Source organism: Artibeus jamaicensis, unplaced genomic scaffold (genome assembly GCF_021234435.1).
Source record: "Artibeus jamaicensis isolate MK-2021 breed Jamaican fruit bat unplaced genomic scaffold, CSHL_Jam_final scaffold_666, whole genome shotgun sequence".
NCBI classification, from domain to species: domain Eukaryota; kingdom Metazoa; phylum Chordata; class Mammalia; order Chiroptera; family Phyllostomidae; genus Artibeus; species Artibeus jamaicensis.
The window spans coordinates 335,346-353,453 of record NW_026522053.1 but is presented as its reverse complement, the minus strand read 5'-3'; the positions used below and the strand labels follow the sequence as shown (position 1 = coordinate 353,453).

The 18,108-nt window shown below is 40.0% G+C and overlaps 1 protein-coding gene across 1 annotated transcript in view; it reads right to left on the bottom strand.

The window, feature by feature from the left end:
- The window catches only part of DNAH3 (dynein axonemal heavy chain 3), a 279,857-nt gene that overhangs the window by 9,170 nt on the left and 252,579 nt on the right, over window positions 1-18,108 (bottom strand). The window contains exons 57-59 of the mRNA XM_053659488.1: window positions 9,085-9,329; window positions 7,454-7,570; window positions 608-762 (exon numbers count right to left, since the gene is read on the bottom strand). Coding sequence (XP_053515463.1) covers window positions 608-762; window positions 7,454-7,570; window positions 9,085-9,329 — 517 coding nt within the window. The remainder of the gene's footprint in view (window positions 1-607; window positions 763-7,453; window positions 7,571-9,084; window positions 9,330-18,108) is intronic.

The window sequence follows — 18,108 nt, the reverse complement described above, 5'->3', positions numbered from 1 at the left end:
CTTCCTTATTTGTGGGATTTGGAGTCAAACAAAACTGGATTTGGATCCAGCCCCAACACAAACTGTGACATTGAGCTAGTCATCTGAAACACAAGTTTCCTTATCTGTCAATGGGAAGACAACTAAGGTTATAAAGGAATAAGGCCTTTAAAAAAGGAATAAGGCCTTGATGTGTAACAGGGGCTTAATAAAAGAAGCTCCTTTTAGTCCTTCCTTCAGATTTCTTGTTTTCTTTTTTCCTTTCTAATTCTATTTAGTTTTTTGGTCTCTACCCTTTGGCCACCTTCTGAATTTTTTTTTTCCAATTAGCAATTTCCAGCCTTTTCACTTCTGAGGCTTCATCTTGACTCCCTTCTTACCCCCCAGAAAAAAAAAAAAAACAAACCCTGTTTTGAAAGACTTTGTCTACCAAATATCCAGCGCTCATTATACAGTGATAATTTCTCTTTCATAGGCTTTTTGGAATATTGGAAATAACTATGGAATTAAATCAGGAAGCTCAAGGCTCCCCCTGGGCCCTAATTGGCTGCACCTCACCCCCTAGCCACATGGAGACTGCTGAGCTCCCCTGGGACATAGAGGGGCCTCTCCCTCCACTGTTCCTCACCTGGTAGGAGCCATGGGGAGGAATGTAGTAAGTGTCTCCAGGAGCAACACAGTAATAGTCCTGCTCAATGTCCTTACAGTAGAAAGTGGACAGAAGGGACAGCAGGAGACGCCTGTCTTTATCATCAGTCACTCTGCCTCCATAATTACACTCTCCTGGAGACAATCAGCAGAGGAAGAAGTTGAGTCCAGTGAAGGTCATAATGGACTAGGCTATTAACCTAAGATAGAAGATTCTTTGAGGCAAGGAGTTCTACTGAGATCCAGGGTTGCTGAAACCAAGCTTGGTCTGGAATAAGAACAGGCCTATTTGGTATTACGGTTGCTACAAAAATAATCCATGCCCAACATTAGAAATTAGAAAACAGATAATCCAAAAGAAAAGCAATACAATCACCAATAATTCCACCAAAGGTAACTATTAACATAGGCATCTTCCAGATGTGTGTGCATGCATATGCATGTGTACGTGTATGTGAAAGACATTACAGAAATGTGATTGAAGTCAGGAACTTTGGCATAAGACATTCCTGGGTTACACCTATGCCACTTCTAGATTAATTTCTGTGTTCTAGCCTCTGCGGTTTCTCATCTGTCAAGAAGTAGAGATAACTACAGTGCTCATCTTACAAGGCTGTGGTTAATACACCTATGAAACATTTAGCACAAATCTTAGCACACAGAAAACATTTAATTAATGATAGCTATTATAAACACATACTAGTATTTTTCTAGAAAGGTGAGATTATCCTGTTTATACTGCTTTGGGATATGATTTCCCCATTCCACCTCCATCATTAACATCTTTCCCTGAGACTCAGGTTTCTATACTCATATTTCAACAAGAAGAGTTAGGTAATTCTTTGAAGGGGATGTCAAATGCATCTTGCCAACCCTGTAACATTTTCTAGCTGGTCAAGATTCCTCAGTATGTGGTATCACCTGGTATTTGGTAGTTGTAGATAACACACTACCAAGGAGGAGACAGAAATGTGTGTGTGTGTGTGTGTGTGTGTGTGTGTGCGCGCGCGCATGTGCATGTGTATACAGAGGCTCTCCTGAAGGGTGGGCTTATTTCCAATTCCAACAATTCTATGAAGAGGCAGGTCTACAGACAAACAAACAGGTAGTATAACCCAAGTTGGGGACAGGATGCCTCAGCTTTTCTTGGTCCTGACTTGGAGGGCTCTAAATGTCTAGGAGGAGGATCCCAGTGGCTTGTCAAAGGAGATATAAGGAACTAAGGGAAAGCTCATGTGTTTGAGTAATTTGAGCCCTGCAAAAGCTGTTTCATGTTAAGCCAGACCATCTAGATGTTTGAAGCTCCCTCTGTTGACTTTTCAGATCTTTAGCAGTTTAGTTTGAACACAAATTGTCTTGCCCCAGCTGCAAAGAGATTTACTACAGCACTAGAACTACAAGATTAAAAGGAGAGTGGTTTGTACTCTGAAGTCAGTGTGATAGTGCTACCATGTACCCAGGAGTGACACAAGAGAACATAAACCTCAAGAACAGAGTTTTGGCAGAAGGTATGGTGACCTTCAGCAAGTTTTCCTTCAGGGAATACTCCTGCAGATTCCAAGTTTTGTGTTTCTGAAGAAAGTAGCACTCCTTTATAGCAACTTCTATGTCTACTCTCTGAAGCAAGAGCACAAGTTTCTATAGGGGCCAGGATGTGCCTTAAATATCTTTTAAATTCTCACTGTTCCTGCTGAAGGGCTGGGGGTGGGGGGGCGGTACAAATTAAGAGTATATTGACTTCAGCCCATATAATTTGATAACCACTTTCCAAAGGAGACCTGCCTCTTTGGTGTGTGTCAGTACAGAATTCCAACGACCATCTCTGTAACAGTTCTCTTCAGGCACATAGGAAGTTTACACTTCCCTGTGCTCCTTGCAGTAGGGTGGGGGCCAAGTTGCAAATTCTGGTGCATTTAATTCCTTGTGTGAGCCCTTCAGTGCTCTCTCTGTGGCAGTGACCACACAAGTATATATTGAGATGGTGGCATCAAAAGTTTGTGAAGCCTTTGTCAACAATTCTATTGACATAATCAAATGCCAATTCTTGTTGACCATGTTGATTGGATACAAAGTGGACATTTGATGTCTCACACCCTTGAGATTGGGTATTGTTTGTTACCTCAGCCTAACTAGTCTATGCTGACTGTACAGTTGTAAAGTCACTATCCTCAAGCCAGCTGGCATATTTGGGGCAGGTTGGTTTCTGAGCTGCAAGCAGTTCAGTACCAAGACCATATGGCAGGACAATCATGCATTCATTCTTCACTCTGCAGAGGACCCCTGTGACAGAGATCTTCAACAAACTAATACCCATGGGACTTATGCTGTGTGTGTCACTTTGTAACAGTGGGAAATTGTAACCCACATCACCATTCTTCTGACATTTTTTCTGTAAGTGCTGACTCTGATGAATACATAGCTTGTAGATAAACAGCACATATGTATAATTAGGAACTAACTTCAAAAGATACAAAGTCCAAATTTCAGTCATCCCAGCTCTGGGAGATTTTCTGGCCTTCATCCATAAAACCAGGATGATGTAAAACCAGGATGATAAAGACCTGGGTGATGCATACCTGATGACTACTTGACCAGTTTCAGGGTCCTTATAGGAATAGATTGTGCTCATCTGCACATAGAGAACTTTTCAACTGCTTCCCTTGATTTCTTTGTTCTGCTTTTCCTCTCCCTTCTTATAAAGACCTTTGCCTATACTGAGATGTTAAGATAGAAAAAAAAAAACAAGATGGGTTTGGGGACAAGAGTCCCCCATCTTCTCAGATTGCTGATAACTGAATAAACCACTCTCCTTGCCCTGGCCGGGTGGCTCAGTTGTTTGGAGTGTCATCCTGTGCACCAAAAGGTTGCAGGTTCAATCCCTGGTCAGGACACATGCTTGGATTGGAAGTTCGATCCCCAGCTGGGGTGAATATGAGAGGTGGCTGATTGGCTCATTGATTTTTTTCCCTTTCTCTCTCAAAAATTGCTAGACACATCTTCAGATGAGGATCAAAGGAAAAAGTAAAACAAACAAAAAGCAAAACCTCACTCTCCTTTGTATCAGCACCTGTCTTACAATTTTGGCTTTCATTACCACAGGCAGCCAAACCTGTGTTTGGTTACATCTTGGGGTTTTGTGTCATAGGACACTGTAAAGGTCTGACTTTCTGCACATGAACTTAATCACTTGAAAGCAGGACTTCTCAGCGTTAGCACTATTAACATGTTAATAGTGAAGAGTTTTGTGATGTGGGGTTGTCCTGTGCATTGTAGGATGTCTAGCAGCACCCCTGGCACCTGCCCTATAGCACTCCCATTTAGTTGTGACAACCCCAAAATGTCTCCAGAAATTGCCAAATGTCCCCTGGGGTAAAAAATCACCCACAGTAGAGAACCACTGCTCTTTAGCCTCAGTCTCGTCAGTTGTTAAATCAGTTAACATGGAGCTCATAGATTGCTGTGAGACTTAAATGTGCTCATCTGCAGTGGACAGAGAAAGGGTTCTACAGGATGTAACCTCACAGATGATCTAATAATAAATTCTAAACGAGGCAGGTCATGGCTTGTAATCATACTCCAGGCATATAACTTCTTTAGTAAAAGTTTTATCTTTGCTCTAAACAAGTCTTGTCCATTGTTTCTATGCATCTAGCTTAGCACATGTTGAACTGCTTCTTTTCGGACCCCTCAAGGGAAACCACCCTCAAAACAGCACATAATCTTAACTATTTTGTAATCTGATTCTCAACTTGCTTTCTCTCACCTCCATGTAATTTTCCTCTCATTCTCTCCTTAATTTCAAATGCATAAAACATGCTGCAAAGTGTCCTTCTGGAAAGCATTTTCCTCAGTCTGTTGAGATCTTGCTTCCAGGCATTCTATTTGGCTCAAATAAATGCTTATAAAAGAATCTACAGGCCTGTACAGGTTTGTACATTTCTTATGTCAACAGTGTGTACAAAGTGCCTGCCATATCACTGGGGAAAGGATTCAAACTGCTTAACATAGGGAGCTGAGGAAGAAATTTATCTGTGGTCTTAAAGATGTAGACTTTTTCCATTGAGCTACATTTGAACTTTGGCCATGGCATTCCATTCATTTAGCACATCACTATTTTATTCTTGAGGATAAAACCAACTTTTATATATCTGCATTCTTCCATATTATATACTAGGTGATTAATAAAAGGTTGCTGATTGGATTGTGTTGATTGAATTTTTTTTTTAAACACAAAACAGCAAGTTTTTATTTAAGGGACCTGCTGGGGATACTCTTTCCTCATCCCACTGACTATATATGCCTTTCTTCTTTCACTTATAAAACTCCTACTGACTTCTGCCAAGATGGAGGCATAGGTGGAGAAGCCTTGCTTCCTCTCACAATCAAGTTTAGAGACAACTAAATATTAGCAACAGAAAACACAGCCAGAACACAGAAAATTGAACTTTTCAGAAGTCTGATAACGAATTCTACAGCCTGACCAGTAAGAGGGGCGAAACCAGCAACTTTCGGAGAGCGGTTGCACAGAAAAACTCAGTCAGACGGACTTGGGCGCGCAGAACCCAAGCGCAGGGTTAGACCTAGTAAGTGACTCAGCGAGCAACCGCGGGGGAAACAGCCAGGGAGCAGGGCTGCTGGTTGACTGTAGTCGCACTTTCGTGCGCAGATAGACAAGCGAGAGAGTGGGCGGTGAGACTATGGGACTGAGCAGGCCCCAGCGGCTAGCAGCAGCAGAGGGCGCCGCCATTTCCCACTCTGACCCTGCCTCCACATACAGCGTCATAACCCAGCGACCTGAGTGGCCCCGCCCTGGTGAACCACCTAAGGCTCTGCTCCTCACCCAGCTGCGGGAAACAGCGGAGGGGGTCACCATTTCCCCGCTCTGACCACGCCCCCACATGTAGCGTCACAACCCAGCGACCTGAGAGTCCAAGGCTCCGCTACTCATACTTAACGGGTGAGAACAGACCAAAAATGGTTCAAGAAGATCTCAAAGCCCCAGAGCCTATAAATCTAAGCGATGAAGAAATAGCAAAACTCTCGGACGCACAGTTTAAAACACTGGTCATCAGGATCCTCACAGAACGGGTTGATTATACCCACAAATTAGACAAACATATGAAGGCGAAACTAATTGAAATGAATGGAATTGCACAGGAAACCAATAGCAATGAAAAGGAAACTGGGACTCAAATCAATGGAGTGGAACAGAAGAAAGCAAATAATGGCCAAACAGAAAAGAGTGAAGAAGCAAGAATTCAAAGAAATGAGGAGAGTCTTAGGATCCTCCAGGACATCTTTAAACGCTCCAACATCCGAATTATAGGGGTACCAGAAGGGGGAAAGGCACAGCCACCAGTGGAAAACTTATTTGAACAAATAATAAAGGAGAATTTCCCCAATCTGGCAAAGAAAATAGACTTCCAGGAAATCCAGGAAGCTCAGAGAGTCCTAAAGAAGATGGACCCAAGAAGAAACACACCAAGGCACATCACCATTACATTAACCAAGATTAAAATGAAGGAGAGAATCCTGGAAGCAGCAAGAGCTAAGGGGACAATCACCTCAAAGGAGTCCCCATCAGACTGTCAGCGGATTTCTCAAAAGAGACCTTACAGGCAAGAAGGGGCTGGAAAGAGGTATTCCAAGTCATGAAATCCAAAGACCTACAACCAAGATTGCTCTATCCAGCAAAACTTTCATTTAGAATGGAAGGACAGATAAAGTGCTTCTCAGATAAGATCAAATTCAAGGAGTTCAGCATCACCAAGCCCTTATTATATGCAATGTTAAAGGGACTTATCTAAGAAAAAGAAGTTAAAAAAACATGAACAGTGAAAGGACAGCAAACTCACAGTTATTAACAACCACACCTAAAACAAAAGCAAACTAAAAGGACAGCTAGATCAGGAGTGGAAACCTAGAAATGAAGATCTCAAGGAGGGTTAGCAACAGGGCAGTGGTAGGAGGAGAAGGGGAGAGAAGGTACAGAAAATAAGTAGCATAGACAGTAGGTAGAAAATAGATGGGGGGGCAAGAATAGTATGGGAAATATAGAATCTAAAGAACTTGAGACACATGGTCATAAACTAAGGGGGGGTAATGGGGACGGGGGTAGGGTAGAGGGGAATGAAGGGGGAAATAGAACAACTGTAATGGCATAATCGATAAAAATAAATTAAAAAATTTAAAAAACCCCCAAAACCAAAAAAAAAAAAACCTCCTACTCATCCCTGAAAAATCTATCTTTATGCCTTTAGGAGGTTTTCTGTGATCATCTCCTGCCCCATAAATGAGACTTAATCACTGGATGGCCTTTCTCCTTTATAAGTGTTTCTCTTGTTGAACTTATCACTGTATTGTCATTTAAAAACATATTTTTCTCTCTGTGAACCATTTGAGGGTAGAAATGATATCTTAATTTTCTTTTTTTTATTTAAGATTTTATTTATTTTTTTAGAGAGAGGAGAAGGGAAGGAGAAAAAGAGGGAGAGAAACATTGATGTGAAAGAGAAACATTGATTGGTTGCTTCTAGTACGTGCCCGGACAGAGGACCAAACCCACAGCCTAGGCACTTGCCCTGACCTGGAATTGAACTGGTGATCTTTCACTTTGCAAGAGGATGCTCAACTAACTGAGCCACACTGGTTAGTGCTTTTTTCTTTTATTTCTTTTTTAAAAAACAATATGTAGCATGTTAACAGCTTTAGTAAGAGCTCAGAGTATGAAAGAATGGATGAGTGAATCAATGAATGGAGATGAGAGCAAAGGAACAGGAGGGTGGATAGTGAGGTGCACAGCTGCAAAGGCTCCTCCCATAAATACCTGTCAGGTAGGTCAGAGCATCAAATGGCACCTCCTTGTAGTCATTCAGAAACATCTGGATCTGCCTCATACTAATCCTCAGGTCAGATTCATTGAATTCATAAGGAATATTCCAACCTGCGTGAGTCAGAGAAGAAGAATAGGCTTCAGGGCTGAGGCTCTTAATTTCCACTCAGACATGAGCTGGTGGAGTTAGACATCAAAATGAGTCAAGAGCCTCTTTCAGCCACACAAATATTACTGCCAATGTGTGAACCATCTGGCTTGAGAAAATATCCATTCTAGAATCAATTTCCTTATGGATCTCTCCATTTGTTAAGGGATATGTTAGCACCCTGGGATTTGTAGAATGAGAATTATTCATCCAGGCTAGAATACTGTGGTAATGCAGAGGTCCAAAAATAACACAAAGGCATAGTTACAGAACAGCATCTACGACTGGGCTGCCAAACTAAATTAGCTTTGAGACTCTCCTCCTTGTGCCCATGAGAGGACTGCATGGCCAGCCTTGACAAAACTACCACTTATATTTCCAAGGGTATAATGATAAATGCCCAAGGGGTTGGACAGTAACATAAGTGTGTGAACTGGGCCTGACAATAAGGAAGCAGGGTTTGGTAGGATCAGTGCTCAACAGAGACCTTTCATTTCCTCCTAAACATTCACATTCAAATTAAAAATAATAAAAAAAAACAGTAAAGTTTGTGTTCTGTGAAACAAAACACAACTGGGCAGTTGGTTGCAAGCCCAGCTGTTGTATGGATGTTTGGAGATCTGGCATGGTGGGATAGTGGTTGTGAGAGGACCTGGATGTGAAAGGCAGATGCAGCAGAAGCATCCTTCTTGGCTGTCTCAGTCTGGGAAGCTAACTGTGCTAGGGTGTGTAGGTAGAAGGAAAGGAAGAGGATGCTCAGAGAAAATCACCAAGAGGCAATTTGCCTCCTTATCTGAAAAGAATAGTTGAAAATATTCTGTAGTGGGTCGTTTCAAGGCTGTTGAACAGATTCGAAGGTAGCCATGGGTGAGAGGAAATCCAACCTTAACCCACAATGACAGGATTTGTTTTTAGCAGTTTGTTGATCTGGTGCAACCGAAATATTAGGTTAGTATTTAGTTAAGTTAGGCTGTGGACTTGTAAGATAAAAATTTTTTTTTTCTTTTCAGGAAGAAGTACAGACAAATGTGTCCCAGCTATATTTCTTTCACTGTTATATAGATATAAAGAGAGCTACCTAAAATGCTATAAATTACCTGATGACAACTCCATGGAGAATGGCCATTGTGCCTAAGATACACAAATACATGCCAAAGAGAAGGGCTTACAAATTTTCCATTTTCACATTACTTCAATAATTAGGGGCCCTCTGATTTAGGAGCAACACCTCTTTTCTTGATAGTGACACTGACCTGGTTATAGGGTTGCCAGATTTATTAAATCAAAACACAGGACACTCAGTAAAATTATAATTTCTAAAAAATGAGTCATGTTTAGTATAAGTATGTTCCAAAGATCACATGGGACATAATCCTACCATATTTTACTGGTAACCCCTTCTGAGTATAACCTGAGCACACACCTGTACCTGTCTGTGACCTTCCCCAGGCAACTCAGGTGTGCTGTTGTCTCTTACCTAGTGGTCCAAAGTTCCTCCTCTCTTGAACAATAGCATGGAAGAAACAAAGGCCAAACAACAGCTTTTGCCACATCACCGCCTTTGTGCAGCTTTGAAAGAACACAGGGTCCGAGATGGGGTCATTGAGGTAGGAGCGCAAAAGGTTGGCCCGAAGCCCTTTAGGAGGCTCATTGGTCATTTTGATCCCATTCTGGAGGATGCTGACGGGAAACTGCTCTGATGGATAGCTGGTTAGCCAGAGTCTGTAAGGACAACAGACCCAACTACTTAGAGTAATGCAATAACTCAAATTGAAAAAACAATAACAAAAAATAATAGCTACCATTTATTAAGCACTGCTAGATGCCAAACCCCATGCTAAGAATTTAATGTCCCTTTATTTCCTTTTGTCCTCATAGACACTCTCTGTAAAGAGGTTTGCTACCCCCTTTTATCATTGAGGAAATGGAGCTTGGAGATGTCAAGTGGGTTTTTCAAGTACATACCAATAGAAACAGCTGAACTGAAATGTGAACTCAGTGCCCTCAGACTTTAAAGCTGCTGTTAATCTCCACACCCATTCTCCCCTGCTGGACTGGTCAACTACTGTACACCACACCCCAGAAAAGGCAGAAGTGATCAAATCATTGATCCAGCTTCCTGATACTTACAGCCTTGCTGCTAGGAGAGAAAATAGGGCCAGGCAGGGGAGAAAAGATAAGCAAATGGAATGTTATAGTATAGGCATTATAAAATCAAGACCATCAGGAGGAAGGGAAGTAATGGGCTATTGGGATTCATGGGAAGAGGAAATTTTGATTGGGAAGAGAATTTTGCAAACTATGGCCAGGGAGCTGAATTCAGAGCCTGTTTTTATTTACAAAAACTAAGGCCTGTTTTTGTAAATAAAGTTTTATGGGAACCTGGCTATATCCCTTCATTTACATATTATTTAAGGCTACTTTGATGCAGAGTTGACTAGTTGCAACAGAGATGATATGGCTCACAAAGTCTAAAATATTTACCATCTAATTCTTTACAGAAAAAATTTGCTGACCTCTAGTCATAGAGGAAATGGCATTTGAAAGGGGCCTTGAAAATATGGAAGATTTCTTCCTTTAAAATATAAAAGCTCATCTATGCTCACAAAAACGGGAACATATGTGGGGGGACCTCCAAAAAAAGAAAAAATTTTAAAAAATCGTGTATTTATTCTTACATGTTTAAACTTCAGTGACCTTCAAAGTACTCTCCATTTGATGCAATATACCTATGGAAACATTTTTACCACTGCTCAAAACAGTTTTTGAACTCAATGATTTTGATGCCTTTTAGTGCTTCTGTAGTTTTTTGTTTCACCTCTTCCACATTGGCAAAATGTTTCCTTTTTTTAAAAAAGATTTTATTTATCTATCTTTAGAGGGGAAGAAAAGGAGAGAGGTAGAAAAATATCAATGTATGGTTGCCTCACATGCGTCCCCTGCTGGGAACTGGCCTGCAACCCAGGCATGTGCCCTGACTGGGAATTGAACTGCGATACTCTGTTTCGCAGGCCCTCACTCAATTCACTGAGCTACACCAGCCAGGGCCAGAACGTTTCCTTTTGATGACTTTTTTCATTTGGGGAAACAAAAAAAGGTTGCTTGGGGCATGACTGGGTGAACATGGAGAGGAGGGATTAGGTTTTCATGCCATTTTTGGTCAACTGCTGAACATTCAGCGTAGTGTGGGCAGGTGCACTCTTAAATAATCAATCATGAATTGGGCAAATGCATCAAAAGTCTTCAAAAAAAATTTTGCTGAAGCTGAATACAGTATCTCACAGCAATGCCAGTCAGTACACTGATACAGATGGGTTCCTAGAACACTTACCTAGCAGGGGAAGACTGCACTACAGGGGCCTGCCTTCCAGAAGATAATTCCATTTGGGGGGGTCCCCCTCAATATGTAAAACTATGTACAAGAGAAAAACTATAATTTTAGAGGTAACATTTTGGCATATTTTCTTTCAGGTTTTTATTCATTAGTGTTTCCTACCCAAGCTCAAGTTAGATGCACACCATGGAATCCTGATTTGTTTCATTTTTGCAGGTTTTTGTTTATAGGTTTGTTTGGCTAGACATCAGAGAGATGTCCAACAGGTGGATTTGGGGATGGAAGGTCATTAAAAACACAGGACACAGGCTGAGCAACCACAGGGAAGAGAGAGAGGCAGGATGTGGGTAGGCTTGGTGGACCATCAGTCACAAGACTCAGAGGGGAAAGAAGAGGCCATAAACGGGTAATGTTTAGCTCACACCATGAAAACCACACAATGCTGTAACATATTTTTGAAGTAGTTGCCAACTTTTAAAACTCTAGGACTTTCTTTGAAAATTCTAGATTTCTTTCTCTCTTTAAGATAATCAATCAGAAAGGCTAATCACCAGAGGCCTGCATCTGTGCATGGCACAGTAGCTGGTATTAAGCAGCGACTGCTTTCCTCCACACAGCATGTCCCTCTAGTTCACTGCAGCACCACCCCCCACTCCCTACTGTATCCAACTCTGAGGCTGACTGCCCAAGATTGTTCTACTGTGCTGTGAAAAGTGGAATATTTCTTGTGTCTAGTCCTCCTTACTCATTTATGTTATTTACTGGCTACTGTAAGCATTTAAGTTCATGACTTTTGGGTTAGGACCATATTATAGAAGACCTTAGAGGTCAGCATGAGTAATTTTTCCTTTATTGAGTATGTCATTGATGGTCAATGAATCAACTTACCATCCCAAATCAAAGAGAATTCTTGAAACTAGGGGATCCCCCAAACTCACATGAATCTTACCTGAGTCTTGCATAAATAAAACCAACTGTAGCCTAATCTGGCTTTGTAATTATTCACCAAACACTTTCCTATTTTCAGGCAGACATAACTAAAATGAAAAATCCCACCAAGCTTTGTTGGCTTGAGCAAGAGTTGACAAACTTTTCCTATGAAGGATCAAATGGTAAATGTAAAAGCCTTTGCAGGCCATGTGGTTTCTGTCACAATTACCTGTAGCATGAAAGCAGTCAGAGATAATATATAAGTGAGCATGGCTGTATTTCAATAAGACTTTATTATGGACAATGAAATTTCAATTACATATAATTTTCATGTGTCATGAAATATCATTATTCTTTTGATTTTATTCAAAGTGCGAAAACTATTCTTACCTTGCAAGCTATGCAAAAACAAGCAGTAAACTAAATGTGACCCACTGGCCATTGTTGGCTGATCCCTGCCTAGAATAAGAGGATCACTGAACATTCAAGTTAAAAGGGGCTTTGAAGTCTAGTACATCTCATTACTGTGCAAATACAAAACCTAAGTCCCAGTTACTAGGCTTTAAAGCTCACACAAAAAACAAATAGCTGTTTCCAATGTTGACTAAAATTGCATGGAGCCCCAGAAATATAGGCTAGAGCAAGGACGAAGGTGCCTAGACTACAGGTGAGATGCTTTTAAAGAGAAATTGTTATTTATTTAAAATATTATCGTTGTTCAAGTACAGTTGTCTGCACTTACCCTTGACCACTTCCTCCCCACCCCAGCCATTGCCACATTCTTCCTCTGATTCCACACCCCCTTGGTTTTGTCCATGTATAGTTGTTCCTGAAAACTCCCTATTAGCCCCTCCCACCTCCCCTCTCATTACTGTCAGATTGTTCTTAATTTCAATGTCTCTGGTTATATTTTGCTTGCTTGTTTGTTTTGTTGATTAGATTCCACTTAAATGTGAGATCATATGGTATTTGTCCCTCGCCACTTGGCTTATTTGACTTAGCATAATACTCTCCAGTACCATCCATGCTGTTGCAAAGGGTAGGAGCTCCTTCTTTCTTTAGGCTGTGTAGTATTGCATTGTGTAAATGTCCCATCGTTTTTTTTTTTTATCAAAACATTTACTGGTGAGCACTTAGGTTGCTTCTAGCACTTGGCTATTGTAAATTGTGCTGCTGTGAATATTGGGGTGATAGGTTCTAATAGATTGATGTTTCAGGTTTCTTAGAAGGTAATACCAGCAGTGGAACTGCCAGGTCAAAAGGAAGTTTCATTTTTAGTTTTTTGAGGAAATTCCATACTATTTTCCATAGTGGCTGCACCAGTCTGCTTTCCCACCAACAGTGCACTAGGGTTCCCTTTTCTCCACAACCTCTCCAACACTTGTTCTTTGTTGATATGTTTATGATGGCCATTCTGACCTCTGTGAAGTGGCATCTCACTGTGGTTTTAATTTACATCTCTCTGATGGCTAGTGATACTGAGCATCTTTTCATATGTCTCTGGGACATCTATATGTCCTCCATGGAGAAGTGTCTGTCTGTTCAGGTCTTTTGCCCATTTTTTAAATTGGGTTGTCTTCCTGGAGTGGAGTCCTGTGAGCTCTGTACATATTTTGGAGATCAAACCCTTGTCCAAGGACCCTTGTCCAAATAATATCATTGGCAAATATGTTTTCTCATACAGTTGGTTCCATTTTCATTTTAATGCTATGTTCTTTAGCTGTGCAAAAGCTTTTTATTTTGATGAGGTCCCATTTGTTTATTCTTTCCTTTATGACCCTTGCTCTAGGGGACATATCAGTGAAAATATTGCTCCATAGAATATCTGAGATTTTCCTGCCTATGTTTTCCTCTAGGACTTTTATGATAAAATGGTTTATATTTAAGTCTTTTATCCACTTTGAATTTATTTTTGTTTATGATGCAAGTTGGTGATCGAGTTTCATTGTTTTGCATGTAGCTGTCCAGCTCTCCCAACACCATTTGTTGAAGAGGCTTTTTTTACTCCATTTTATGCTGCTGCCACATCTGTCAAATATTAATTGGTCATAGAGACTAGGGTTTATTTCTGGGCTCTCTGTTCTGTTCCATTGATCTATGTGTCTGTTCTTAGGCCATTACCAGGCTTTTATATTACAGTGGCCTTGTAATACAGTTTGGTGTCAGGTATTTTAATCCCTCCTGCTTTGTTCTTCTTTCTCAAAATTGCAGCTGCTATTCAGGATTGTTTATGGTTCCATATACATTTTTGAAGTGTTTGTTCTATGTCTGTGAAATATGTCATTGGTACTTTAATAGAAATTGTGTTGAAACTATAAATTACTTTGGGTAGTATGGACATTTTGATCATGTTAATTCTTCCAATCTATGAAGATGGTACATGCTTTCATTTGTTTGTGTCTTCTTTAATTTCTTTCTTCAGTGTTGTGTACTTTTATGAGCATAGGTCTTTTACCTCCTTGGTTAGGTGTACTCCTAGGTACTTTATTTTCTTGTTGCTATAGCAAGTGGGATTTTTCTCTGATGTTTGTTTCTGATATTTCATTGTTGGTGTACAAAAATGCCTTTGATTACTGAGTATTGACTTGTGATTTGCTCTTTTGCCAAATTCACTTATTAGGTCAACTACCTTTTTGGTGGAGTCTACAGGAATTTCTATGCACACTATGATGTCATCTGCAAACAATGAGAGTTTTGCTATCTCCTTTCCAATTTGGGTTCTCTCTCTCTTTCATCCGATTGCTGTGGCTAGGACTTCCAATGCTATGTTGAATAGGAGTGGTGAAAGAGAACATCCTTGTCTGCTTTGTTACTGATCTTAGTTTTGAAAAGCATTTAATTTTTGCCCATTGAACATGATGTTGCCTGTAGGTTTCTTGTATGTGGCCTTTATTACATTGAGGAATGTTCCCTGTATTCCCACTTTGCTGAGTGCTTTTATCATGGGTACTGTACCTTATAAAATGCTTTTTCCGTGTCTATTTATATGATCATGTGATTTTTGTCTTTACTTTCGTTTATGTAATTTATTACATTTATCGATTTGCCAATATTGTACCATACTCACATCCCTGGGATTAATTCCACTTGATCATGGTGTATGATCTTTTTAATGTATTCCTGGATGTGGTTTGTCAACATTTTGTTGAGAATTTTAACATCTATGTTCATCAGTGATATTGGCCTGTAGTTTTCTTTGTTATGTCTTTATCTGGTTTTGGGGTTAGGATGATGCTGGCTTCATAAAAAGATTTGGGCATCTTCCATTTTCTTGGATTTTTTGGAGTAATCTGTGAAGGATAGGCATTAGATCTTCCTTAAATACTTTGTAAAATTCTCCTGTGAAACCATCCAGTCCAGGGCTTTTGTGTGTTGTGAATTTTTTTATTACTGCATCAATTATTGAAACCAGCTGTTATTGGTCTGTTCAGGCTTTGTACTTCTTCATTGAGTTTTAGTAAATTATATTTTTTCTAGAAATTTGTCCATTTCACCTAGGTTTTCACATTTCTTGGTATATAGTTCTTTGTAGTAATTTCTTACAGTTCTTTGTATTTCTGTGGTTTCTATTGCAATCTCTCTTTCATTTCTGATTGTATTTATTTGGGTCCTCTCCTTTTTTTCTTGATGAGTCTGCTTAAAGGCTTGTTGATTTTATTTTTCTTTTCAAAAAACCAGTTCCTGGATTTATTGACCCTTAGACCTGTGATTTTAGTTTCTATTTCATTTAATTCTGCTCTTATCTTGGTATTTCCTTCTCTCTACTTGCTCTGGGCTGTCTTTGTTATTGCTTCTCCAGTTCTTTTAGGTGTAGGGTAGGTTATTTATTTGAAATGTTTCATTTTTTTATTTTTTAACATTTTTATTGTTGTTCAAGCACAGTTTTCTGCCTTTTTCTCCCACTCCTCCCCACCACCCTAGCCCTCCCCACCTCTTTCACATTTCTTCTTCTTGTTATTATAATTATTCCTGTAAACTCTTCCCTGTATCACTATGAACTTCCCTCTTACGACTGTCTTCAGTGTCCCATAAGTTTTGGATTGTTGTGAGTTCGTTTTCATTTGTTTCCAGAAATTTTTGACTTCTTCCTTGATCTCATTCTTGACCAATTCATTGTTTAATGGCATGCTGTTCAATCTCCATGAGTTTCAATGTTTTTTGTTTTTTTCCCTTGGGGTTAGTTTCTAGTTTCAGTCCCTGTGGTCTGAGAAAATGCTTGATATAATTTCAATTTTCTTGAATTTGCTGAGGCTTGTTTTGTGTCCTATCATGTGGTCTATCTTTTAAACTGTTCCATGCGCATTTGAAAAAAAATGTGTATTTGCTTCTTTGGAGTGAAAGGTTCTAGATATACCACTTAAATCCACTTGATCTAAAACATTGTTCAGTGCCTCAATATCTCTGTTGATATTTTGTTTGGAAGCTATATCTATTTTTGACAGTGGGGAGTTAAATGTCCCTACTGTAATTTTGTTGCTGTCAATATCTTTCCTGAAGTCCTCCAAGATTTTTCTTATATATTTTAGTGCTCTTATGTTGGGTGCATATATATTAACAGTGTCTATGTCATCCTGATGGATTCTTCCCTTGAGTATTATAAAGTGACCTTCTGGGTCTCTTTTTATGGCCCTTGTTTTTGATGTCTATTTTGTCTGATATGAGTATTGGCTATCCCGGCTTATTTTTTCCCCTATTTACTTGGAATATTTCTTTCTAGCCCTTCACTTTCAGTCTGTGATGGTCTTTTGTCCTGAGTTGGGTCTCTTGTAGGCAGCATATGTGTGGCTCACATTTTCTTATCTATTCAGCTCTTCCATGGTTTTGATTGGAACATTTAATCCATTTATGTTTATTATTCATAGGTACTTATTCATGGCCATTTTACTTCCTTTGTCCCTGCGTTCCTCCCTCTTTCTCACTCTTTATTCCCTTTTCTTTCCTTTACAGTCTGGCACTCAATGCACTGAGCCACACTAGCCAGGGCTTCCTTGCCCCCCTCCCCCCTGCCTTTTCTTAAAGCAGACTCTTTAGCATATCTTGCACAGCTGGTTTGGAAGATGTATATTCTTTCAGGCAGCCTTTGTCTGGGAAGCTCCTTATTTGGCCTTTCATTTTGATTGAGAGCCTTACTGGTAGAGTAGCCTTGGATGCTTGCCTTTATTTTTCATTGGAATATTTCTTGTCAATCCCTTTTGGATTGGAGTGTTCCCATTGAGAAGTCAGCTGCTAGTCTTATCGGGGCTCCCTGCTATGTTACTGCCTGTTTCTCCTTTGCTGCTTTTAAGCTCCTCTCTTTGTCTTGGAATTTTGTTATTTTAATTATGATGTGTCTTGAATTGGGCCTCTTTGCATTCCTTTTGATTGGGACTCCTTGTGTTTCCTGGATTTGTATGACTTTTTCTGTCATTAAGAAGCTTTCCATCATTAATTTTTCAAATAGGTTTTCTATCCCTTGCTCTTCTTCACCTTCTGATATCCCTATTATATGGATATTATTGTTTCATGTTGTGTTTTAGTTCCCTTAGCTCCTCTTCATTCTGAGTCTTTCTTCCTTTTCTTGCTCTATCCGGGTGTTTCTTTCTCCCTTGTCCTACAGCTCACTGATCCTCTGCTCCATCTAGCCTGCTTTTGATTCCTTCTACTGTGTTCTTCCATCCAGAAATTGTATTCTTCATTTCCTCTTGGCCCTTGTTGATAGTTTTTATTTCCTTTTTCATGTTGATAATTTTCAGTGAGTTCATCATAGTTTCCCTGCAGTTTTTGGTAATTCTCAGTGAGCTCATTGAGCTTCCTTACAACAATTGCTTTGAATACAATATCTAATAGTTGACTTGCTTCTATTTCATTTATCATCCTTTCTGAGGTTTCCTCCTTTCCTTTTGTTTGGGGTTTATGTCTTTGTCTTCCCATTGTTTGTGAGACCCTTCTTGTTAACCTCTGCTTCTTAATTTGATCTGTTCTGACTCCTTGGGTTTGTGGTGTGAATTTCTATGCTAGGAGTCCTGTAAGAGTCAGTGGTGTATTCTCCTTGATCTCATGAGCTTGTTGGTCTTAGGCTGTCGTCTATGTTGGCTCTCTGTATGTATTTGGGTTTTGATTGTTGTTGGGTCTTCCTTTGGTGGGTCCTTCCCTCCAGATGGTTAACTGAGAGTCGCTTCACTCATCATATCTTGTATACTGCTGTTCAGGTGCGGACAGCTTGTGTCAAAGGTGGTTCTTGTGTCTGTCCAAGGTTTT